General features: G+C 41.7%; 1 protein-coding gene across 1 annotated transcript in view; it reads left to right on the top strand.

The window, feature by feature from the left end:
- LOC132873630 (uncharacterized) overlaps positions 1-25,390 on the top strand; it is a 109,170-nt gene that overhangs the window by 80,121 nt on the left and 3,659 nt on the right. Inside the window, exons 8-21 of the mRNA XM_060909374.1 lie at positions 64-200; positions 3,235-3,361; positions 3,695-3,730; positions 5,283-5,404; positions 8,619-8,748; positions 14,035-14,165; positions 16,087-16,213; positions 17,308-17,340; positions 17,484-17,593; positions 17,722-17,848; positions 20,290-20,417; positions 20,511-20,634; positions 23,269-23,430; positions 25,084-25,243. Coding sequence (XP_060765357.1) covers positions 64-200; positions 3,235-3,361; positions 3,695-3,730; positions 5,283-5,404; positions 8,619-8,748; positions 14,035-14,165; positions 16,087-16,213; positions 17,308-17,340; positions 17,484-17,593; positions 17,722-17,848; positions 20,290-20,417; positions 20,511-20,634; positions 23,269-23,430; positions 25,084-25,243 — 1,654 coding nt within the window. The remainder of the gene's footprint in view (positions 1-63; positions 201-3,234; positions 3,362-3,694; positions 3,731-5,282; positions 5,405-8,618; positions 8,749-14,034; positions 14,166-16,086; positions 16,214-17,307; positions 17,341-17,483; positions 17,594-17,721; positions 17,849-20,289; positions 20,418-20,510; positions 20,635-23,268; positions 23,431-25,083; positions 25,244-25,390) is intronic.

Genomic DNA, 25,390 nt, shown 5'->3' with positions numbered 1-25,390 from the left:
AAATATCTCACAAGAAAAGATGGTGGTCTGGGTTGTTTTTTTTTTTTTTTTTTTTGTCTGTAGGATGACGCTGTTCCAGAGATTCATCTCCAGTTAGCGAGTGCTAAGAAGAAAGAGCATGTTTGTCTCCACTCTGAAGCTGATGACATAGGCGCACATGACCCTGTCCACCTCTCTGACCTCAGTGTGCGCTCTGGATGGTAAGCTCTGAATTGTACTTGAAGTGTGTGACCTTGCAGTAGCAGCACGAATGGCATTGTTCACATAACTTTCCTGCGTACTTTTTGTACATCCTGGTCATTAAAACAACCTCCACATACCGTTCATCAGGGTTCTAAGTCAAAGTGTAAAACGTTCAGTGACGCAGCAGTATTAAACAGACTGACGAGTTTTATTTCTTTTCAAAATTGCTGCTGTTGTGATTGTTGTCATGAGCCGCATCACAGTTCCGTTCAAAAAGTGTTTAGAAGACTGGTACAGAAGACGTGAGGTTTTTAAAATTTAAACACAAAGAAGTGGAGGAAGAAGCCTTTATTTGTCACATGTACACAAGCACAGCGAAATTCATCATCTGCATTTAACCCATCTGAAGCAGTGAACACACACACACACACACACACAGCAGTGGGCAGCTATGCGCCTGGGGAGCCTTGCTCAAGGGTACTTCAGCCACAATACAGATGGAGGGGAAAGTGCTGTTTATTCACTCAACTCCCCTCACGTTTTCCTGCCGGTCCCGGGAATCAAACCGGTGACCCTTTGGGCCCAAGGTTGCTTCTCTAACCTTCAGTCCATGGCTGCCCCTAAAGAATTACTTTGTTCCTTCTTTGCTGAAACCTGGGAGTACTTAACATTAGTACTTGGTGTTAGTACTTAATAAATGTCATTTAATATTCCATTTAAGACACAACACTAGTTTTTGTTTGTTTGTTTGTTTGTTCAGTTTTAGGCTCTGTATCACATAATGCTAGACTGTGGGGGCACTATTTACACAAAACTCCAACAACTATAGATGACTTGCAACCACGTGATCAAAACGTGCTATAGTACGTCATGAGCGTCCGCCACGATGGTGGATCTACGGTACAAAGCGACTAGGATGGCAGCTGCTGAAAGCATGTCTGTAAACAGTGCTGAATTTTCTCAATATTACCACGATTTGAACAATCGAGCGAATATTTGATACAAAGAGAAGATAGATATGTGTGGTTTTGACCCATATTATTTAAAAAAGTCAGACTTTTCTGAAGGTAAAACACTTCTACTGACCATCGAGTACCCAGATATCGCGTTCTATCTGGTCTGGCTGCTGAAGAATCAGCCCATTTTCTGAGTGGGTGCCCAGTCTGGATTGTTTCTATCATATAGTTTTTCTGGCGCTCCTACAAGCGAAATGGTAATATGTGTGTTAAAATATAACCACGACCGAGTGAAGCACGACAAGAGAACGCTCATTTTCTAGCAAAATTCTAGCAACACGAAATAAAATTCTTTCATGATGTTATCGAGAAAGCTTTTGAATCTCACTTGAGAAAACGATTACTGCAAACACGAGCTGTTTTAGTTTTAGCCACTGTTAGATCATCCCTGCCGATGTTGTTCAGCCGCGCTCGTCTCGTCTCCGTACTAAGCCTCAGAGTTTCCTCGCCCTCTTTCCGAATCACGGACGGAATTCTAAAAAATTGGAACGTGCCACGGTCACGAGTACTGTTGTGACCGCAACCATATACAGCACAAAGATATGGCAGAGCTAAAAGAACGCTTAAAGCAGTGGAAAAACAGAGAGAGTTGCGCACGCGTGACTGTTTTGTATGGAATGCCGCTTGACCCCGCGTTTGTACAGTATATCCACCAACATGGCCGACATCCGGGCTTCTATTTTGCTTTGATGTTACTTGCAAGTCAAGGATAGGATACATGCTGCAGCCATCTTGTGTACACACAATTGTAGTTCAAAGCGTTTAATGCAGGCTTAAGGATCTCCATAGCATCATGGATCAGACATATTGTTAATTGTTGCCATAATGGCAACAAGAACAGCTCAAGTGAAGCGACTTTACCATTGTTGTGTTAAATCCACTGCAGCACTGTCCCGAGCTTGAAGGGGCGTCTGTGCCAACTGGCTGTGTTGCATTGTTCAGTGCTGAGTCATAAGTGTGTTCCTAAACACTGCACCTGTGAAGGATGGGCCACTTCCTGGTCCACTGTTCCTGTTCTGCTGCTTATAAAAGTGGGTCTTCTGGAAAGGCATCATGTTCCAGCTAAAACAGTGACTCCTCCCAGGATAAATCTAACTCTCATGAGCATGGAGATAAGGGTAGTTTCGCTAACAAAAGGGCATTTTTCATGATTAATTACACTTTCAGTCAAAAGGCTGCAATGTCAGATATCCTGGGTCGGTCTCAGACAGGTGCTATCAGGGTAACCAATACTGTGAAACCATTCAGCTTTTATTGTCAATGTGGCGTTTGTTTTTCTGCATTTTATACCACACCTACTAAATTTAGCATGCATGTCGGTAAAAACTACTAGATCAGACATTCTGGACATTTTCTAGAAGGTAGACTGCCAAAAAAGCATTTAAAATGTGACCTTGTACATCCTCAACTGGGTGATTTGACTTGGTCACACACTGACTGTCTGTCAGTCAGTCTGTATTCCTCTTTACTGAACTCTTTGTTCCATTTGGGGAAAAAAAAAACCCCACCAGACGCTATGTGCTAATGTGTCTGGGTTAACATAATTATGAAGTGTAGCAACAGTGTGTTAACATCTTGGAGCAGAATTTGACACCTTTTCGATTACCACTGGGTATAAATACTCACGGGTGTCCACCACATTTTAAATCTAGCTCGTTTTGGTGTTAGTCACAAAGTTGAGCAGAGTTTTCCAGACTGGCTTACTTTGGTTGTGTGACACACAGTGAGAGAGGACTGAGGACCAAATGTCATAAGCATGAGAAAATCTGACAATTTCGACGTTGTGGGCATGTTTGGATGATTCCCACGAGGAGGAGGAGAATGATGTAACAAAAATAAAAGAGCCAAAAAGTTTCCTTTTCATTCCTGAGGTTTGGTTTAGGTGCAGGCACGACATTAAGTGCATTAATAATTATGTCAATGGAAGGTTCTCACAAGGATAGTGAGACGTGTGTGTGTGTGCGTGCGCCTCTGTAGCTGGCAGGCAAGTTTCTTTCCTGACATAAAGCCAGTTGTGATCTTTTTCTAACCGTAGCTGGGTGGCCTACGATGGTGCTGGATTCACAGGAAATAGCACGGTTCTGGAAGCTGGAGGCTTGACCACACCCATTCTACAGAATGCTCCCATCTCCTGCGTGCGGTCACTGCGTCCAATGAGAATGGTGCGACTACATTAACCTCTCACCCCTGACATAGTCACTAACCCCACATCTGCCTCAGTAGATCAGATTACAGCACGGAAAGAATCAATACATATCACAACAGCATTTGTGTAGTATTTAAACCAGTAATTTGGTGGTGTACTTGTGTTACTTCATGAACTTAAGATAAAAGCATGAAGGCAAGGTAAATGATGAATATGCTTTAAAAAAAAAAAAGCTGCGTATATTTTATAGATCTGGCCATGGTTGCATGTACCCAGAGACTTTATGTCCTATGAATAACTTGTACGGTTCGTAAATATCTTGTAATTCCCATTTTTATTCTGCCTGCAGGGAGGTCTGAGAGTACGAAGACCTCTGGATCCTAAGGTAAGGAAAAACAAGGCCGAATTGAGGGAGATCGTCAACGTTTATAATCCTTTTACATAATAGCTAAGGAGGAAATAAGCAACAAAGAAACCATTTATGCGTTTTTCACCATTTTGAAATGATAACTTGTGATCGGGGTTGCCAGATATGTCAAAAGCAATTATTAAAAAAAAAAAGACCCAAAATACTAGCCAGTACAAAAAAAAAATCAAAATGTGTGTGTGTGTGGACAGTGTATAACGATATTGTATGTTATTTCCTGCGTACATTTCTTGTGTGCTCAGGTCAATACTTTATAAAAGCTTTATTTGTACTGTTCTCTGGTGTAAAATCTGCTTGGCTAATAATGTTTCATGTGAGGAGGAAGAGAGGGAAGTAAAACTGAATTGCATACATTTAAATTTAATCCAGGTCATTTGAGTACTGGTGCAAAGTGTTGGTGTTTGAGGATTTAAAAAAAAAAAAAAAGTCCTTCAAACAGCTCTAATGCCGCTTTTCCACTACAAACGCGGCTGAGTCGGGCTGAGCCGTGCCGTGCTGAGTTGGGCTGAGTCGGGCTGAGTGGGGCTGTTGGAGTTGCATTTCGACTACAACCGCGCTGAACCGTGCTGGCTGGAAGTGGGTGGACACATTGGGTGGAGTTAGCGAAAGTGGGTGGACGTCACGTGATGTCGTTAAGCAGCGCAAACAGTGACATCAGTGAGCTTTTAAGCGGTAGTCTCACGACCCGAATAGTAAACAATAAACATGGAGGACATGGAGTCGTTAGTGTTGCTGGTCTTGGTGCTGTGGCTTGTTGTCACCGACAACGCCAACAGATACTGGCAAGAGCGTATAGATGAGGCGAGGCACATAAGGCTTCAGAAATTCTCGTAATTCGTAATTATTCTTCTTCCGGGTTTACGGTGTTTACAGATCCCAGCGTGCTCGCGGGGCGTGTGTGGGCATGTGAGGACACTCCTCCTCACCAATCAGTGCACAGGGGAGTGTCTGCTCACGCCCCCAGCCTCACTCGGCTCGGTTTGGCTCGCTTCAGCCCCACTCCAAAACGGTGCGAGTTTTAGGGGCTAAGCAGGGCTGAAGCAAGCCGAGTCGTGCTGTTCTTTGGTAGTCAAAACGCGAGCCGTGTCGGGCTGAAGTGAGCTGAAAAAGGATAGTGGAAAAGGGCCATAACGATCTAATGAATGTGGACACAGGGCTATAAAACTATCAGTATTCTTGTACTGTAGTTAGCCTGTACACACAGACAGGAGTTCTGAGCTCATGTCTGAAGAGGCAGAGCTTATATTAAGAACAGTGAGAATCGACCCACATACAAGACTGTGCATGGCCTGTATACACATTTCAAAATAAAGACTGAATTAATACATGTTTGGCAAAACAGCCACGCTCAAACTGTATCAGCAGGGTAGGTGAGCAGTGTGAAAACAAGCTGTTAAGTGGAAAGACTATTGGTGCTCTCAGGAACGCACTGGGACACATTCATACTGCAAATGTGATGTGGCCACGTGCATCTCGGTGAGGATTGATGTTCTCCTGTGTCCCTGTATAGATGGTGATGTATGAGAAGCCGTTCTTTCAGGGTCGATGCAAGGAGCTACTGGAGAACACACCTAGCCTAGAAACTGCTGACGGAGTAGTACGTGTCTCTTCGCTACGAGTCACTGGTGGAGTGTGAGTATTTTGCTAACACGCACACAAACGCAACAGCAAAGGTGCTAATGGCCCTGTAACTGTAAACAGTGTGCTTCGCATGCTTTTCTAATGAAGGTGACGTTTCTGTGCTGCCTGTGCGTAATTGTGCAGAATTGTGAATGAGGGCTGATGGATATCTAGCTGTCTGAAGTATAAATAGGCAGATCAGACGCTCGCTGGCCGTGCTGTGAAAATTGCGCATGCAGACGCTCATCTGAGTTTCCAAATCTGTCCTTGCTTAACTCTTGAATATTTTCTATCGTGAATACTATCATTAAAAAGCTTATCTGTTCAGTACTTTGGGACTAACAGCAGGTTGAAGTTGGTACAACGGAGTTCACTCTCTACTCGCGTGACATCAGGAAACTGCCGGTGCTTTTTGCGTCACAGTAAAGCAGTCAGGCTCTCTCTCTTCTGATCGGTTTCCGACTGGATTACTCATGAATATTAATCAGATAACCTCTATAGAGATGTTCTCTCGCTCTCACTGTTTCTGATGAAGTATTCAGCAAAATTTTCCGTCAGCTAGTTTTGATGATGTACTTCACGGGAGACTTTGAAGTGAGTTTTCATAACTTTACCTACTTATTTTTTCAACATAAAACGGATTCATGTAAATAACTATTTTAGAATATTTTATTTAGAGTAGTTGTTTTGATGAAAAATGTTGAGATCTTAGTGGTCGGAATGAGATTTAAAAAAACGGAAGTCAGAAACGTGAGCGTCAATTTCAATTCAGTTAACTGGAATTGTTTATCAGATGTGTCTCACACACTTTTTTTTTGAGGTTAGCCTTGAAAGCTGTGAATAATAATCGAAATAATCATTTATAATCTTTCATATAAACACTAGTAGGCCTTACTTAGAAATACAAAGGCCGACAGAGCATAAAGAGGGTATTAGAAATATTCTTTTTTTTTATTTTGATAGAGAATGGTAGATGTGAATGACGTTCAGCGCTTATTTATGCATATTTTGTAATTAACACTGATTTCTCCTTCTTTGTGATGTATAAATGAGTTAAGATCAGCTTTATATTGCACAAATAAAGCCATCTGGTGAAACTTTGAAGAAGAGTGCACCAGTTTTACCTAATTGGCATAATTAATACTAATTAAATACTCATTAGCATAATTGTTTTTATTAATTTTTCAAACTTTATTCCATATATAACCATCTATGTGCCTGCCAATTTCCATGTAAATATCTTTGGGGCGGGGTTATTAAGAAAAAACATTTGATCTCACTGGTTAATGAGGCCCATTTTGGACCATGCTATCCTAATAAATAATATTAGGTCAGTTTCCTAAAAATTAAGCCGTTTTTCAATCTTTGATTTGGTAATATCTCAAGAACAGATAAACATTTTAATTCTGTGAAAAGTACGTTGTTTAGCATTCAATTCTGAGTTCAATGAGAGCCGTTTCAAGCAATTTGGATTGAATTTGAATTTTCACCTGCTATGCCTAGTATGAATCATACCTTGACATGTGACCAGGCTGGAATGCTTCTGAAGCGTGTGTGTGTATGTGAGACATTACTGCAGCAAGACACGAGTTACGACTTAAACAAATCCTGTTCTCCACCTTCTGCAAACAGAGCACAAACCGTTAATGCACTTTAGGGCATGTGTGTGTTGAAGGGGAGCGTGTTTGTGTGTAGACTGATTTCGTCAGTGATCTCTAATAACTGGGTGTGGAAGGAGGCTGATATGAGTTTCTTTGTCTTTTTGACGCTCCTTCTCTATCTATTACTCTTATTAACCTACAGTAAGAGATCCTTGGACAGGGCTCCTTTTCTGTGATTCTTAGTCATGCACTATTGACCCTTCCCACTCACGTGACCTTTGTAAACGCGACCACCATTTTGGACATGAAGTGGACTTCGGTTCGAATCGGTTTGAATGCGAGGAAGACGACAAACGAAAAACATAAAAGAAAAAGGAGCGAGATGCAGAAAACACCTTCACTATCCAGCGACGTAGGGCATTTACAGGGTGAGCAGAGGGAGAGGGATTTGCAAAAATTGAGGTTAGCAGGCTTAGAGAACGACGTTTACCTGCTTCCGTCAGATACTTGAACACACTGGGCGCGTAGTCCGGAGATAAGGGGTTGTTGCTTTTCTTGCCTGCAATAACAACAGTAACGACACATTAGCAACGCCGTACAGAAATAACGGTTTATGGCACAGACCCTTTCGGTTCTCGCTCATCTAGCTGCTACAATGACTGCTTAGACTGCAACAATAATGCCTAACACACATTTAAGTATCCGTCGTAAAGACGTGAAACTCGTCGAGTGACGAGTGTGTTCATTGATAAGCTAACACAATCTAAAAGTAGACATACCATCACACTGCCCTGGCGCTGTGTACAGTTTACCTTCTATGGTTTGTGCACTCACTATTTGCCATTACTTTCTCCAACCGTTGTTACAGATTACAGGGAACGGCCTGGATTTAAGAGACAAATACATGTTCCTCTTGTTTTGAACACTTATTTGTAGGACATTACCTCTGATCTGTCCTACAGTCTACCAACAGCAAAGGAACACAACGTTAGCTAATGTCGTTAGCTAATAGCTACTACAGAAGAACAAAGAGGTTACAATGGGTTATTTTAACCTATTTGGTTACACACTCGCCGCCACAAAATGTTAACAGTAATGTAATGCCTTTTCTGGCTAATTTTATTCGTCTTACCTCCAACAAAGTGGTCACTACACAAGCGTTGGTATGCCGAGGGCTGCCAATCTTTCCTGTTAATGGCCGCTATCCATCTTCTCCGTCGGTCAGCATCTGTCGGGATCCGATAAAATGATAAATCTTGCCTTGTGTGTTGATGGTTACTACATCCAGGTGCACAACAATATAATGGCATGATGGAAGTCTTGCTGAAAGTAAAAACTTTCTTTGATGGCTATATTCCTTTCGATGCTTCGCCGTCGTTCCTCGTTGTTGGCTGTGGTAGACTACTGGTAGTTCATGTCCAAAATGGCAGCTGCATTTGTTGTGACGTCACGTGGGATGGGTCAATAATGGCAATACGAAGAGAAAAATCTTTGCTGATTTACAAGATGTGTAGATATGTGTGTGTGAATGGTGCGTGATGAATGAGCTTGTTCTAAGTATTCTGTGTTTAGCTGGTAGGTGAGCTGCTGTGGCAAAGGTTACATTTATGTGCTTTGTGATGCAGGTGGTTGGGCTACTCCTGTGAAAACTACAGAGGGCAACAATGTCTGCTGGAGGAAGGCGAGTACAGCAACTGTACCACGCTCTTCAGTGAACCAGGAAACGTTCTAAGATCCTGCCGCTTCCTTCAGGCTGTGAGTGTACACACGTACAGAGAAACGCACTTTGATGTATTTGCTTACATTTACAGTACCAGTCACCACGAGCTGGCCTAGTGGTTAGCGTGTCCGCCTCTCGACCAGGAGGGTCATACCAAAGACCATCATAAAAAATGGTACCTACTGCCATCTGGCAAGGCACGCTGCAATACAGATGTGAGTAGGGAAGTCAAACTCTCGTGGTTACCAGAGGACTAGCCCTCCACTGTAACCCTAACTGTACAGGCGAGAGGTCCAGGACTTTGGAAACGGAGATCGGCGCCGCACCCATGCGCCTCAAAGAGCTGGTTAGTACTGGGACAGGAGACTGCCTGGGAAGAGCAGATCCTGGCATGGAAGGGACTTTGACTTTTGACAGTACGAGTCAAATGTTTGGACGTGCCTACTCATTCATAGGCTTTTCTGTATTTTGAGCATTTTCTACATTGTCGAACAAAATTGAAAACATCACAACTGAAATAACATGTACGGAATTATGTGGTAAACAAACGTGTTTAACAAAACGTTGTTTCATATTTTAGATTCTTCAAAGTAGCCAGCGTTTACCTTGATGACGCTTTGCATACTATTGGCGTTATCTTAACCAGCTTCATGAGGTAATCACCTGGAATGCTTTTCAATTAACAGGAGTGCCTCGTCAAAAGTTAATTAGTGCAATTTCTTGCCGCCTTAATGCGTTTGAGATCAAACAGTAAAGAGTACATAATAACAGTAAATAGCCCTATTCCAGAACTGTAGTAATTCATATTATGTCAAGAACCGCTCAGCTAAGTAACGAGAAGCGGCATCCATCGTTACTTAAAGACATGAAGTGTCTCTGAAGCAGTGTTGTAGTCGAGTCACTAAACCTCAAGTCCAAGTCAATAAAGAAAATTTCGAGTCGAGTCCGAGAACAAGACGCCAGTCGCACCACTTGACGGTGGCTGTTGCTGCCTTTATGTGAACCTGTCTCTGCTACTGTGTGGACTAACGTTACTGCTTGACTGCCCCATTTTAGTTAATAGGCTACAGGTAAAAAGCTTGTTCGTCGCTCAGCAAGCCCCGCCCACTATCAACAGGGTAAACAACATGAGAGAGGGTTAACACTAGCTAGTTCATCAGTCAGCAAGCCCTGCTATAGATAGTTTTCACTGACGTCACGGCATTCCGGGGAACGCCCTCCAGCCGCCATCTTGTGGGGCTAACAAAACGGACCATCGCTATTACCGGCTACGTTATCTCGGACGAATTTATAAAGTTATATAGTCAGTTTTCTAAAATAAAGATCAATGTTGGCAAAATCAAGCAAACGGAAGTATATGGATACATTGGATGACATCTCACAACGGTATGCAGCCAAACTGGCCTTGATTGGGGGAATTGACCCCTACGAAGTGGACAAAGATGCATTTTCAAATGACTATGCCGGGCTGCCATCCATATCGTACCCTGATATTGTGAAATATTTCGTGAATAGTAAAAGTGCCTACACGCTTGACGACCTCAAAGCATACAAGTCGCTGGAGTCATACAATTATTTTGTCTGTGGCTGGGTCCGTGAAGTCCACCATATAAAACCAAGTGACAGTTGTGTCCTAATTACAGCCAAGGTATGTAAACATTGGAATTTTAGAGCTCTCAACAAGTGTCAAATAGAAACGTGACAAACGAGCGATATTAAGTGTACATTACAATGTAAATGTACACTCAGCGGTTCCAGTTAGGCATTCTCCAGAGATTGTTCACATGATGTTTTGGTTTCCAAAAACAAACGTAAACACAATTGATTGTTTATTTAAACAACTTGCCACTTATAAAATGATCGGAGCAGACTTTGCTGTGTTTGGAAGGCTGATAATCCTTGCGGTTGATTCTCGCAAGCCATAGATTTCTCCTTTGTATGCTGAGTTTCTTTGTTTGCTCGCCTTCGTGCTCCCGTACAGTGGGAATTCCATAAAAGCTCCGCTTGACGTCATCATCTGACCTATAACGACAGCCGTGAATACAACAGGTGTGCACCATTGCTAGCTTTAAATAGCCTGCTTGGGTTCTTTTGAAGACTTTGTACTCGCGCGTTACAATGTGTGCTCAGTGACCCGTACGGTAAGCTTGACCCGCAAGACGGCCGCCACTAGGGAATCCCCGACTCTGTGACGTCATATGAAAACTATCTATTAACAGAGCAATGGACATAGCGTGTCACTTCCTTCTCTGGGTGGAGTCTTACCAAATGACGATTGAAGTTCGAGGTTGTCCCCGTCGTCTCCTCGATAGTTCTTCTACATATGGAACACACAGCAGTGCATTTTTTTTTTCCCCACTGTACGAGAAGTCTATAAAAGCAAAGCGGACAATCCTGGGGCGTTCTCTCCAGGCATTTTAGCGCCATTAACGTTAGTTTGTTCCTGAACATGACGTATGAACAGGTGAATATGCATTCTCCTGCATGAAATTAGTATAAAAATTAATGTAGATAGAAATATCTTGTGCCAAATTATTATGGCACGCTACAAAAAAATAAAGAAAAAAATCCGAGTCCTCATCGCCAATCTACGAGTCCGAATGCAGTTAGTGCACGAGTCGGAGTCATCAGCGCTCAAGTCAAGTCACGAGTCCTTAAAATTAGGGCACGAGTCGGAATCGAGTCCGAGTCCTGGACTCGAGTACTACAAGCCTACTCTTAAGTAATGAAAATAAAGAAAACCCATAGATTTAGGAGGTGTGTCCAAACTTTTGACTGGTACTGTATGTATGCTAGGCATTGCATGACTACTAATTTTTACCAGTTGATCAGTAATTCCCCAGAGTAGCTAACTAGTTGTTGTTTTTTTCCATAGGTAAGGTAAAAGTTTTTCAGGACATCGCTTTTTTTTTTAGACTGTTTTATTTGTGCAGCAAAGAGCACATCAAACCGCGCTTCAGTTAACAGTCCTACACAGGCTACAAATTAAATTTAAAGCTGCAGTGCTTTTAGGCCTCACTGTTGTAACAGAAGTGCAATAAATGTGCAAAATAATAATTCTGTGCACCATATTACATTATTCAAAGACATTCCAGTTTCTAAAATGCACTCGTATAGATGAGTTAGTGGCTCTTGAGTGTGTTTTGTGTGTGTGTGTGTGTGTGTGTGTGTGTAAGCTCCTTAAAGTATATTCATGGATGGAGGATACGACGTCTACAGCAGAGCCTGTAATGTTTTCATGTTCGACTCGAGCCTCGGTAGCGTCCAACAACTACTGTAGATCTGCCTCATTGAGCTGGCATGTGTCGCTGATCTGACTTGTTTCTCAACTTCATGCAAAGTGAAAGCAAAGTCTTAACGGTCCATTATAGTAAAAGGATATTAAAAAGACTGTTTGAAATGTAGAACTGGCTCCATCTAGTCTAAAATGTTTTCAGACTAACAAAGTACCTTCCTTTACTCACTGCTTGCAATTCCTTATCGTCTTCCTTTCTGTTTTCACCACTTGACGTCCTCGGAGTGGCGACCTGTATTAGTGACGTGTTAGATGCAGGGCTGTCAAAGTTAACGCGATGATGATGCGTTAACACAAGTTCCTTTTAACACCACTATTTATTTATTTATTTTTAAAAAATAAAAATACCCACAAAAATAATTTTTACTGTGTCCAGCTTTATCCTTTCTTAACATAAAGCAAGCGTGTTTGTCCACTCCCCCCAAAACTTGGAAAAATATCCCTTTAAGGTACATTTAGAACAGATTTTTTAAAAAGTGTGATTCATTTGCGATTTAATTGTGAGTTAACTATGGACAATAATGCGATTTAATCGTGATTTAAATATTTGAATCGATTGACAGCCCGAGTTAGATGACCCGTCTGTGCAATTCCTGATGTATACACATGCAAGTACGTTGACGTGAATTTAAACACGGGCCTATTATCATCTTTCTTCTATGATCATCTTGACGCTACTTCAACTATTCAAGTTCTTCCAAATATGCGTCTCGGAGAAGTTATATTTGTGCATGCTGTGGGACCTAAAAGTAGGTCAGATTTTGAATTTGAGGCTCGAGGGCTTTGACCCAGTTCGACTCGCACTTGTATCTCAATAAACAGCACTGTTGATAAAATTAAGCACGATGGGGGTAAGTAGTAAACGAGGGATAGGATAGTTGAAGGCAAGGGGTGTGAGATAAAAGATTCAGGCTTGGTCTCTGATAGAAATGTTCAGGTAGAGGTGGTTGTTCCCAAGGACGCGTTATCCTAATGGGCTTCATGGGCAGCTGCCCAGGGCCTCGGCCACTAGGGGGCCTCGGAGGTGGCGAGATCGGAAAATATGAAACGATATTTTCAGAAGTTTTGATCATATTGATAACATTTTTGATGCATTTCGCCACCCGTAAGGAAGCCCACCTTGTCCCGTCGCATAAATCACCCGTCATTGTCAATATGATCACTGTCCACCATGTCTTCACACGCTACGCCAGCTTGAGTTCAGTGATTTAATTAATGACTTCGCTTTCCAGAAAAGTAGGAAAGTGCCCTTGTAAGTTGACCCATGGCTGTCAAACTGAATGCGCAAAGCTGTGTGCCACTGCTGTTTGGGACATTACGTGTGTGAAAGGATGAAATGTTTCACATAGCCTAACATTTTGAGATTTATTTCTGAGAAGCAAGATATTTTTCTTTCTTTATCGCTCTTTGTTTTCACAAGTTAAAAGTCGCCTGGATTCCAAAATGAAAACGAACGGTTCTATACCAAATTAATGTTCTTGTTCTGAATACTAAAGAAACTGTTGTAGGCCTAGGTTATGTTCTTGACATGTTGTTCATTGACTCACTCATTCAAAGGCTTCTTGAGGCTAAACTTTAGTTAACCGGACTTGTTAACCGTGATGTCTGATGGATTTTTTCACCATGCAATTGTCTATTTCACCATTGCTTTTTCTCGATTAAATAGGTGTTGATGGATATAAAGTTTTATCGTTCAATAGTATTTCTAATTGTGCCACTGTCATTATTTAAGTTTCTGTGTCTAGTTAGACAGGCACGTCTGAGGGGGTGAATTTGCTGAGCGCAGTTGACAACAGGCGGGGGCGGGGCCTCGGGGGGGGTGTCTGCCCAGGGCCTTGGCAAGGGTTAACGCGGCCCTGGTTGTTCCTGCACGCATAAAGAACTCCTGCTGGAATCCTTTGCATGCTGACATTTGCAAACTAGAATAAAACTTTGTGCAACAACTCTGTCCGTCATTATGTACTTGAATAAATGAGGAAAAACTGATATTGATTTTATTAAGTCGGAAATGTCGTGGTTGTTCCAGGATTTCATTGAGCCTGCGGTGTCGCTTAACAGTTGCGGGGAGCAGATTGAGCTTGTGGACCAGGACGTGGCGGACCTGCAGCAGGCTGGGCTAGTGAATGAAGCAAACGCCATCCACGTTAGAAGTGGAGTGTGAGTAAGACATGAAGGAACTTTTTATTCATGAGCAATTTAATATACTCTATTTATAGCATAGGGTTGAGAGAAGATGCTGATATGTTCTGGGCTCAGTTCCATTTGATGTACTCCTGGTGCTCTTGAGGAAGTGTGTTGTCACACTCAAATGCCTGTATGTCAATTCATATCTTTACTGGTAATGTTCAAGTTTTTTGTTATTTAAACTTGCAATCTTAAAATGATATTTAGATGCACATTCACCAAGCCTTGTTACACAGGCTGTGAAGTATAACACTTCCCACATATAATGAATTTGTTATAGACACTTCAAATACATGAGGTTTTTCCTCATACGTGTGTTTTCTCTAGTTACGGTGCGTTCTTTAGTCTGCTGGGTATTTAAATAATATTGCTTGGTGTTGAGTGGTATATCAGATCTATTCCATTCAGCTAGCATGATGCTGAACGAGCCAAAGAAGAGTTCAATATCATGCTAGCTGAATGGAATAGATCTGATATACCACGACAAAAAGTCATTATTATTATTATAATAATACATACAAGGGCAGCACGGTGGTGTAGTGGTTAGCGCTGTCACCTCACAGCAAGAAGGTCCGGGTTCGAGCCCCGTGGCCAGCGAGGGCCTTTCTGTGCGGAGTTTGCATGTTCTCCCCGTGTCCGCGTGGGTTTCCTCCGGGTGCTCCGGTTTCCCCCACAGTCCAAAGACATGCAGGTTAGGTTAACTGGTGACTCTAAATTGACCGTAGGTGTGAATGCGAGTGTGAATGGTTGTCTGTGTCTATGTGTCAGCCCTGTGATGACCTGGCGACTTGTCCAGGGTGTACCCCGCCTTTCGCCCGTAGTCAGCTGGGATAGGCTCCAGCTCGCCTGCGACCCTGTAGAACAGGATAAAGTGGCTAGAGATAATGAGATGAGATAAGCTAATACATACACATTCGATGGAACAATTACAGATTTTACAAAAACTTAAGAACGGGGGTAACTTACCAATATTGAATGTAATTCAATGTTCGGTCAATCCAGTGTACAAAGTCGAAGTTCTAACAATAAAAATGGTCCAACTCCAAAAACTCCTCTTTTTCTCTTGTAAATATGCGTGAAGAATATCTGGTAGCCTTTCTGGTGTTCAACGCGTCTTTCTCTTTCAAACTTCTCTCAAAATCTTCCATTTTTAACGAATTAAACCTGGCGGCCATGTTTGTTTACAAATTGTCACAGTCGCTCGCTAGCGCATTAGTTTTACATCTCCGATGTGTCTCTTTTCCAGTTTTTTGATGTCCGTTGGTATGTTTTTCTCTTGTAAATATGCATGAAGAATATCTAATGACGTTTTTGGTAGCCTTTCAGGTGTTCAACGCGTCTTTCTTTTTCCCGGCGAACAAAGAAATGCTTTTGCACATGCGCAGCAGAAAACTCTCTCATTGAATATTCGCATCAGCTCCGACGTATGACGTCATGTTGTCTTGACAACCATGCAATATCGTAAACTATATTCAATGCTCATTCTCCATTGAGTAGGGTGACGTAATACACGTAGGATAAGCGATATGCTAACAATATTGCATGCTATGAAACCCGCAAGAAGGGACTAGAACACGTTTTTATTCCATGGAAAAAGTGTCCTGTATGTATAATAATTCCTCATAAATGACTGCATCATGTCTAATGCTAAAATATTGTCGTCCCCCCCTTTTTTAAATTTCCAGTCATTTTTCTTAGTCGTTGACTAGGTTTTCTTGCTATTGTGCGAACATTTATTAAATCACCCACTAAAAAAAGGTGTAAAATGTCGTAGGATAAATAGTTATCAGGATGTCATGCTCTTTCCTGGTAATGTGTTACTGGTTTATGCTGACAAATGAGTATTTCTGTCAAGTTCTCTGGAATTGTATGAGTTTTGTTTGTATGTTTTTAGGTGGGTAGCCTACAGCGGGAGATATTTCACAGGTGAACAGTGTATACTTGAGAAGGGCCGATACTCTGGAGCATTAGACTGGGGTGGCAGGGAGTGTTCACCCGTCTCCATCCGGGCTGTACGGAGGGTAAGTACACACCGGAATGCTGACAGTCAAGGTTCAGAAATATGGAATCAATTTTGTGCCAAAATGTTCATACAAAACTTTTGAAATATCAAACAAAAACGACAAATCAAAATACAAAAAAAAGTCAATTTTTTTAGACTGGAAAACAAATTATTCGTGTAATCGTGCAAAATATCAGTCTATTACTCTTCAGAAACCTTTTATTTTTGTTCCGCGTCTTTCTCAGTTTTGTTTGACGTAATTTATTTCGGTTGCGATTCCAGCTTTCTCGTTTGCGCTCCCTGACTTTTTGCTTGCAGTTTTGGCACAAACTTCACGTGTGGGTGGGCTGTCCAGGAATGCATTCCCATTGGCTAACTTGTATTTGACTGACAGCTACGCTCAGCGATTCCCCCGGAGGCTGTTGCGGCCATTTCCTACTCGGATTCTGGCGGACTGTTTGACGAGTGACCGATCCATTGACGGTACACAAGGATCGAGTAGACTTCAGTGGCGACTATGATATTACACTCATCAAACAGTCCAGCAAAATCCGAGTAGGAAATGGCCGCAACAGCTTCCGGGGGAATCGCTGAGCGTAGCTGTCAGTCAAACACAAGTTAGCCAATGGGAATGCATTCCTGGACAGCCCACCCACACGTGAAGTTTGTGCCAAAACTGCAAGCAAAAAGTCAGGGAGCGCAAACGAGAAAGCTGGAATCGCAACCGAAATAAATTACATCAAACAAAACTGAGAAAGACGCGGAACAAAAATAAAAGGTTTCTGAAGAGTAATAGACTGATATTTTGCACGATTACACGAATGATTTGTTTGCCAGGCTAAAAAAAATGACTACTTGTATTTTGATTTGTCATTTTTGTTTGATATTTCAAAAGTATTGTATGAACATTTTGGCACAAAATTGATTCCATACAGAAACAGATCCGTTTCTTTTGTGCCAGCCAAGACAGTGACTGTCGTTTTATTATTTTCTGAGCTTCCATTACAAACTTAATGTTAAATCAGTCAGTGGTCTGATCAGAAAAGCTGCTAACCTCATGCCTCAAGTGAATATGAACATGACTGATTCCAAAATATCTTTTGCCTTTCTAAGGAGCTTTGTGGAGAAATGGATCCAAAGTTCATGGTATGTTTCTTAAACATGATGCCAAATATATGAAAATATAGCACAGTTAGATCAAACTGCTAGTTTATAATTGCACCGTTAATTTCTGACTCCGTGTTCTGTACACGTTTGCTTTGCGTGCCATTGTGTTTGTGTGCATGCAGCTGTGTGCCTACAGCAAACCATGCTTTGCGGGAGAAAGCAGAGAATTTGAAAGTGAAGTGGCAGACTGTCCCATGTCAAATCCCACGTCATTCCGAGTAATTCAGGGCAGGTGAGAACGCTTTAAGTTCCACTGACATGAACACCATGTTCAATACACTCCCACTGCTGCGGGAAGCCAGCACATTCAATTAACATTTACAGTCAAGTCTCCGTGTGTCCCTGTCTGACAATGTTTAGGTGGTTGCTGTACGATGAAAAGGGTTTCTGTGGTAACCAGTTTGTCCTTGAAGAGGGCTTTTATCCAGACCTCACCTCCTTTGGCTGCATGGCAACAGCCATTAAATCCTTCAAACCCATTCAATATGTGAGCCCTTGATTCATAAAACATTTATTTAAAAACTTTCTACATTTTTTCCCCCCTATTTTGGAGTACTCCTGAATGTGCTGCATTTCATAATAACTGCTGTTAATTAAATTGAATGGCAAGTCCTGTTTCTTTATATCTTAACATTAGAATAGATTTTTAAATATTAGTCCTGCTGTTTGACCAAATTTTTGTCAGTTGAAAATCTCTCCCTCTCTATCCACACATACAGTGCCCTCCACGATTACTGCGCTCCCCCAGTAAAGGTTAGTGAAAAGGGTTAGAATAAAATCCACCTTTTGGTGAAGCTGCTTTATCTCACACTGGAAAAAAAAAAATTAGGAAAAATCCAACCTGTAATTGAAAAATGTATTCAGAGAAAAACAAACCCCCCCATCAAGAAATAATCATTTTCAACAAAAACGTGCCACTATTACTGGCACCCCTGCATTCAGTACTTTTATACAACCTCCCTTTGCCAGTAAAACAGCACCGAGTCTCTCCGATAACATTTCACAAGGTTGGAGATACAGAGCAGGACATCTGAGACTATTCCTCTTTCCACAATCTCTCCAGATCATCCAAGGTCCTCAGCCCTCTCTTGTGCTCTCTCCTCTTCAGCTCAGCCCGCAGGTTTTCACTGAGGTTCAGGTCAGCGGACTGAGATGGCCAGGGCAGAAGCTTGATTCTGTGCTCAGCGAACCATTTTTGTGTTGATTTGGACATATGCTTCGGTTCATTGTCCTGCTGGAAGAGCCAATGACGACCCAGTTTTAGTTTCCTGGCAGAAGCAGACAGATTTTGATCAAAAACGTCCTGGTATTTCATGGAGCCTATGATGCCATGTACCCGAACAAAGTTTCCAGGGACTTTGGAGGAAAAACAGCCGGGATCGGGTTCTTTTTATTATAGCCGTCCTTCTTTTTACTTCAGACCCACCTTGAGTGTTCATTGCTAAAAAGCTCCATTTTTGTTTCATCAGACCAGAGAACACAGTTCCAGTCAGAGTTGTAGAAGTGTTTCGCAAACTTCAGATGCTTATGTTTGTGGTTAACAGACAGAAAAGGCTTTTTTTTTCTGAAATACCTTCCAAATAATCTGTTGGCATGAAGGTGGAGACTGGTGGTGGTTTTGGAAACTTGGAAACCCCAAGATTTAACTTTTTGTTGTAATTTACCAACAGTGATCATTGGGGATTTTTTTTTCTTTTGCCCCTCTTACCCTCCTCCTCACTGTACATTGGGGGGGGGGGATAAACTTTGGTCTTCTTACAGGCAAGTTTATAACAGTTCCAGTTTTGGCCTAAAAGTAGAAATGGACACTTTTTCAGGCGAGTAGCTTTTTGTTTTTTTTGTTAAAAGAACCATTCCCTGACTTATGAAGGTCAACACACTTCTCCCTCATCTGGTTTGTGTGTTCTCTTATCTTTTGCATGTTGATGGATGACTAAGGGAATTTGGCCTCTCTGTCACCTCATATTTGTTAATAATTCAATCAGGAAGTTATGGATAACAATTTGAAAGTTCCTACACACTCCCGTCAACTCAAAAACCTACAATTTAAATAGGAAACATGCTTCAGTTACATTGTGTCCACTATAATCTCCAGGGGTGCCAATAATTTTGGCATGTGCTTTTGTTAAAAATAATTATGTCTTGATGAGGGATTTGTTTTTCTCTGAATAAATTTTTCAATTAAAGGTTGGATTTTCTCTCTTTTTTTTTTTCCTAGTGAGATGAAGCAACTTCACCAAAAGGTGGATTTTTTTTTTTTAACTAACCCTTTTTTATTAACCTTTACAAGGAGGAGCCAATAATCCTGGAGGGCACTGTGTGTATAGGTACCAGGCAAAAGTTTGGACACACATTCTAATTGTTTTTTCTTTATTAATTAAAAGACATTTCATATATTAAAGTAATGATGGATATTGTTTCTCTTTACTTAGTTGAGCAGTTCTTGGCATAATATGGATTACTACAGTTGAGGGCTATTTACATTTTTTATTATTATTATTTGTTTTGATCTCAAACTCCTTAAGGCGGCAAAATTTTCCACTCATTACCTTTTGACGAGACACCTGTTAATTAAAAAGCATTCCATGTGATTACCTCATGAAGCTGGTTAAGATGATGCCAGTAGTGTGCAAAGCGTCAAGGTAAATGGTGGCTACTTTGAAGAATCTAAAACATGAAATGTGTTTTAAAACACTTTTTTTTGTTTGTTTACTACATTTCCATATGTTATTTCATAGTTTTGCTGTATTAAGTATTGTTCTAGAATGAAGAAATTAGTCAAAAAACCTGTGAATGAGTTGGTGTGCCCAAACCTTTGACTGGTACTGTATATTTTTGTGCATCTCATTTATACAATGGACGTTTCACAGATTTCTACATCGTGCTGTGTGATTGCTAATAGAAGCCTGTTTGTGTTACCCCCTGCAGAGCTTCTCGGAGCCCTCCATCAGCCTCTTTTCACTGAGCTCGTTTGAGGGGTTGAAGACTGAGACAGGTTTACCCATGGAGACCATGAGCAACTTCTTTACTCAGTCTCTTCAAGTCAACAGTGGCCTGTAAAAATCCCTCAATCTTTTGTTGCTTTCTATTTAAATATTTGTGTTCGAGTTCATATGATAACGAGCTAGGTCTGCCGGTGCCTCTGACAGGTGGGTGGCATACGAATTCAGCCAGTTTAAGGGCCGTCAGATGCTGCTGCAAACCGGCGAGTTTCCATGTTGGAGTGATTACAGTGGCTGGGACACCATCGGCTCCCTCCACCCACTTAGACAGGTGAGCTCCAGCCAGGCTTGTAGTACTCGAGTCCAGGATTCGTGACTTGACTCGGACTCCTGCATTAACTGTGTTCGGACTCGTAAATTGGAGACGAGGACTGAATTTTTCTTTATTTTTTGTAACATGCCATAATAATTCGGCATAAGATATTTATATTTACGTTAATTTTTGTACTAAATCGTGCAAGAGTATCACACCAGCACACTAAGCGGACTCTCATATGTGCGCGCGCACCAGAAACGACTCACATCTGCACAGGATTGAGATGCAATCAGTGTGCCTATGTAAAGACTGTGAAAACGTACTTACTTTGCAAAGTATAGAGATCTTGCAGTCACGTGACCGGAAAGTACACAGCCGCCATCTTGTCGGTAAAAAACACCGCTGAATACTGCTGCACTCGTGTACAAAATGGATAAATTTCAACCGACGGACTACACGGCTCATTTTTCTAATGAACAGATAACTAGATATATGTCTAAAATAAACGACCTACAGATTAGTGACCCTTATCGATTTACCGGACGTAGTTTTCACGACCGTGTCAGTGGATATTGAACTGCCAGCGGAATACCCAGACGTGTATAATTACCTCATTAACTTTCCCTCGCTGTTCAGTGGTGAAGCACTGCGTGCTTATACATCTCTGGACAGTTATCTTTACAGAAATTCAGGATTTGTCAGCGACTCAGATGTGGCATCTTGTAAACAAGAAAATAACAATCCTCATTGGACGGGTAAGTCACTTAAGTATTACTAGTACTGATACTAGATATATCAGTAGTATCTAGTATAGCACTGACCAGCCGATTATAGAATAGAATAAGGTAATTCCAGCTGTAATTCCAAATCGTCCGTCTTGTTTACCATGGATCTGGCGTTGGAGAGGTAGAGGCTTGGCAGTGGAGATTTGAGTGGCTGTTTTCTGAGCTTAGTCAACAGGCCGGCTCTGCAGCCTCGCTTTTGCTTCCTCTCCCGACGCCGCCTCCTTCGCCTGCCAGACCCGATAACAATCCACAGAGACCCTGCTGGTCTCGCTATCTCGTCCGGAATGTTGTGCATGCAATGGAAATCGCTACAAACCGTCATTTTCTGCTGGAAACCAATGTCCAGCAAGTCCATATGGTTGTAGTGGATATTGAAGTCCAGTACAGACGAACAACACGCAAAAATACACACAAAAAACGTGCACAGGTAGGGAGAGGTTGTAGTAGAATTGTATATAGTAGGGTTTTCCAGAAGAAAAGGTAGAAGCAGAACCAGAAGTAGAAGGCGGAAATATGGCGTTTGACCGACAAGATGGCGTCTGTTACAGTCTGGATCGGCTGTGACGTCACATGCAAGATCTCTATTGAGGTGCGTTAACGACACATTACCGAGCCTTACTTCCTTGTTTGGTTTCCTGATCTCTGATCTCCTGTTTCTTGTCTTTGATAGCCTGTTTGTGCCTTGCTCAACCTATTGCATGTTTCACGATTTTGCCAGCTGTTCTGGATTGTTTACCTGTCTTCACTTGTATTAATAAACACAGCTTCTGCACTTACATCTATCTCTGACAGAATACTTCACACTCCCTGACAAAGAGAATGCACATTGACCTGTTCAGAAACATGGCGCTAAAACAGCCACCGTCAAATGGTGTGGTTGGAGTCTTATTCTCAGACTCGACTCGGATTCAGTTTTGTTTTTTTTTAATGACTTGGACTTGAACACTGGGGACTTGAGACTGGACTCGAGGTTTAGTGACTCGACTACAACACTGGTCTTAATGGGACGGAACCTCAAAGTGCAAGTGTGTGAGGAAACAGAAATACATACTGTAAAATACAGCAGTTATATTAAAACACAAATTGAAATTAAATTTGGTCTGAAGTAATTACTTAACGAGTTCTTGTTTGACGTTCAGTGGTGAGCAGTGCTCGTACTAGTGCTGCAAACAGATTCATAATGACTCCCTCAAGCGCCTACATTCTTTCTTTTTTCCACTCCTTGGGTTTACCTGACATACAAAATTTATTCAGCTCAAAATCTCACCCACTCGTTATCAGACCTCTGCAGTCATTTGGGACTGCGTCTGTGTTTGTCTGAGCAGTAGTCTGTAGTGCCCTGATAAAAGCCATTCATTCGTAAAAAGATATGATGCATTTACATAACTAGATAGTGCTGGCAGCAAATGTAGGAGTGAAGATGTAGGATGAGCGTTTCTGGGATATTTTTTTTTCTTCTTTTTCCTGTCCCTCTTAATTAGGTTGTTAAACGCTTCCATGTGCAACATTTAAAATCAGTCAGGTTTAGATTTAAAAACGTCACGCCAATGTATAATATAATGTTTATTCATTTTAGTGCTTCAGTAAGATCTGGAACTTTTTTTTTTTAAATTACGGGTGCTGATTTTCTATGGTGTTTTGTAAAACGTGTCTCAACATGGACGATGACTCGCCTACAACAAACCAAATCTACTTGCGGGTACAAATGAAGGAACCTGAACCCGTATTGGTAATAGTTCTATGTACAACAGTAGCGGCTTGAATAAGTCTCACGTGGTACTTTTTCTTTTGCCGTAGTTAAGAAGGTGGTGAATATACCGTACACTGATGTTTGATGTATGAGTAATGTTTTCTCTCCCCTCAGCGAAGGGCGTATGTGCAGGTGAAAAATCGAGCTCTGGGGATGGCACTGACTGTAGAGAGAACCGGGGAACACCCGTGTCCTGCCAGACTCTCACTGCGTCCTACTGAACACTCACTACACGCACAGCACTGGGTGTACACACAGTCTCGGCTCAAGAGCAAGGTCAGCAATGAAATCCTCGACAACTGAAAGATTGTTTACTCATTTGATCATTTATGGAAAAAACACATGCTACAATGGGGTCCAAAAGTCTGAGAGAACTCATGAAAATACTGTTCTTTTCTAATTTAATACAATTTCCATGATGAATAATATTGACACCAACTTGAGTGAAAAGTAGAATGTCTGAAATATTTCCATGAATTTGAGCTGCTTAGCATTTGGATTGCTTTAATGACAGTGTGGTATAGATTAATAGTCACATTCGGAGTGGTGAGTACTGTTCTAGTATATTGTATCCACATTCATTGGATATGAGCAATCGTGCGCTCTGATTGATTGATTGGCTACTCTACTACTAGGATATCAGCTTATGTACTTGGAGTAGAGGAAAAACAAAATAGCGGAGCGTGTTGCTGAACCACCCAAGGACGAAATACAAACTCAACTTGAAAAGAAAACCTCAAAAAATGAAAAGAAACAAAAATAACTATAAAAGAATCTCCTGTTCCTCACACCTTTTAAGTTGGTTTGCCAACCTCCAAAAAAAAAAAAAAAGGCAAAAAATATGGAATAAAAGTATTTGATGGTAAGAACCCCCCCAAGAATTATAGCATTTTTCACAAATTGCTACTGGCATTTTGCCGCTTTGTTTACATTCGAAGTGAAAATTTTGTCGGACGTTTTGTATAAAGATGTTATTTACTGAATTTTTAAAAAAATAAAAATGCTCGGGCGGCACGGTGGTGTAGTGGTTAGCGCGGTCGCCTCACAGCAAGAAGGTCCGGGTTCGAGCCCCGTGGCCGGTGAGGGCCTTTCTGTGCGGAGTTTGCATGTTCTCCCCGTGTCCGCGTGGGTTTCCTCCGGGTGCTCCGGTTTCCCCCACAGTCCAAAGACATGCAGGTTAGGTTAACTGGTGACTCTAAATTGACCGTAGGTGTGAATGTGAGTGTGAATGGTTGTCTGTGTCAGCCCTGTGATGACCTGGTGACTTGTCCAGGGTGTACCCCGCCTTTCGCCCGTACAGTAGTCAGCTGGGATAGGCTCCAGCTTGCCTGCGACCCTGTAGAACAGGATAAAGCGGCTAGAGATAATGAGATGAGATAAAAATGCTCCGTTTCTCAAAATCCAGTGAATGTGGATCACTCATCATGCATGGCTTATAGCCGACTTGGCGCGATGTACCTCGTCAGATATCTGCTCATGTATGACTCGATTTTGTGGAATAACTGTTAACTGCATGATATTTATTATAGTGTAGCACATATTCAGTGTGCAAACTAACCATAGTCATCATCACCCAGGCACAGATTCAGCTTTCCATAACAGACTATGCTGTAATTGCTTTCCTGTTTCACAGTCTCAAATTAAAGTGTCACATGGCTAAAAATAGAGTTCTAACTATAGAGCTTGATAGAACTTGAATCCAATCGGAGAGTTGCACAGGTCAGCAAAACCTGAATACAGATAAGCATAGCTGCTATAAAATGAAGGATCTGAGCACTCAGCATGGTGAAATGTAATCTGCTTGAAGCACAGACTCCAGTTTTGATTGACAAGTAGAATTGTTATGGACAGCTATGTGTAGACCACCAAGCACTTCTGTAAGTCGCTGTGGATAAGGGCGTCTACTCAAAGCTGTAAACGTGTGTACAGGTGGGGAAGGGCTGCATGTCTGTGATTGGTGGGAAGGCAGGTGCGGGGGCCAGAGTGGCTTTATGGGAAGAGCATGGGCGACTGAATCAAAGGTGGAGTTTAAATGAAAATGGGACTATCGCTTCTCATTTAAACCACAGCCTAGTACTGGATCAGAAAGGTAAGTTTTCTTTATCATTTATTACCTGATTAGAGCGGCGGCTACAATTATCGACACCTTAACGATCTTTTGGCCAGTGCAAAAGTAAAAAAGACTTTCAATACGTAAATTGTGCATGAATAATCACTCAAACTTTCTTTTTCTAGT

The sequence above is a fragment of the Neoarius graeffei genome, chromosome 25 (assembly GCF_027579695.1).
Source record: "Neoarius graeffei isolate fNeoGra1 chromosome 25, fNeoGra1.pri, whole genome shotgun sequence".
Classification (NCBI taxonomy): Eukaryota; Metazoa; Chordata; class Actinopteri; order Siluriformes; family Ariidae; genus Neoarius; species Neoarius graeffei.
Note: the sequence above shows the minus strand (reverse complement) of the source record. Positions and strands in the feature narration are given on the sequence as shown.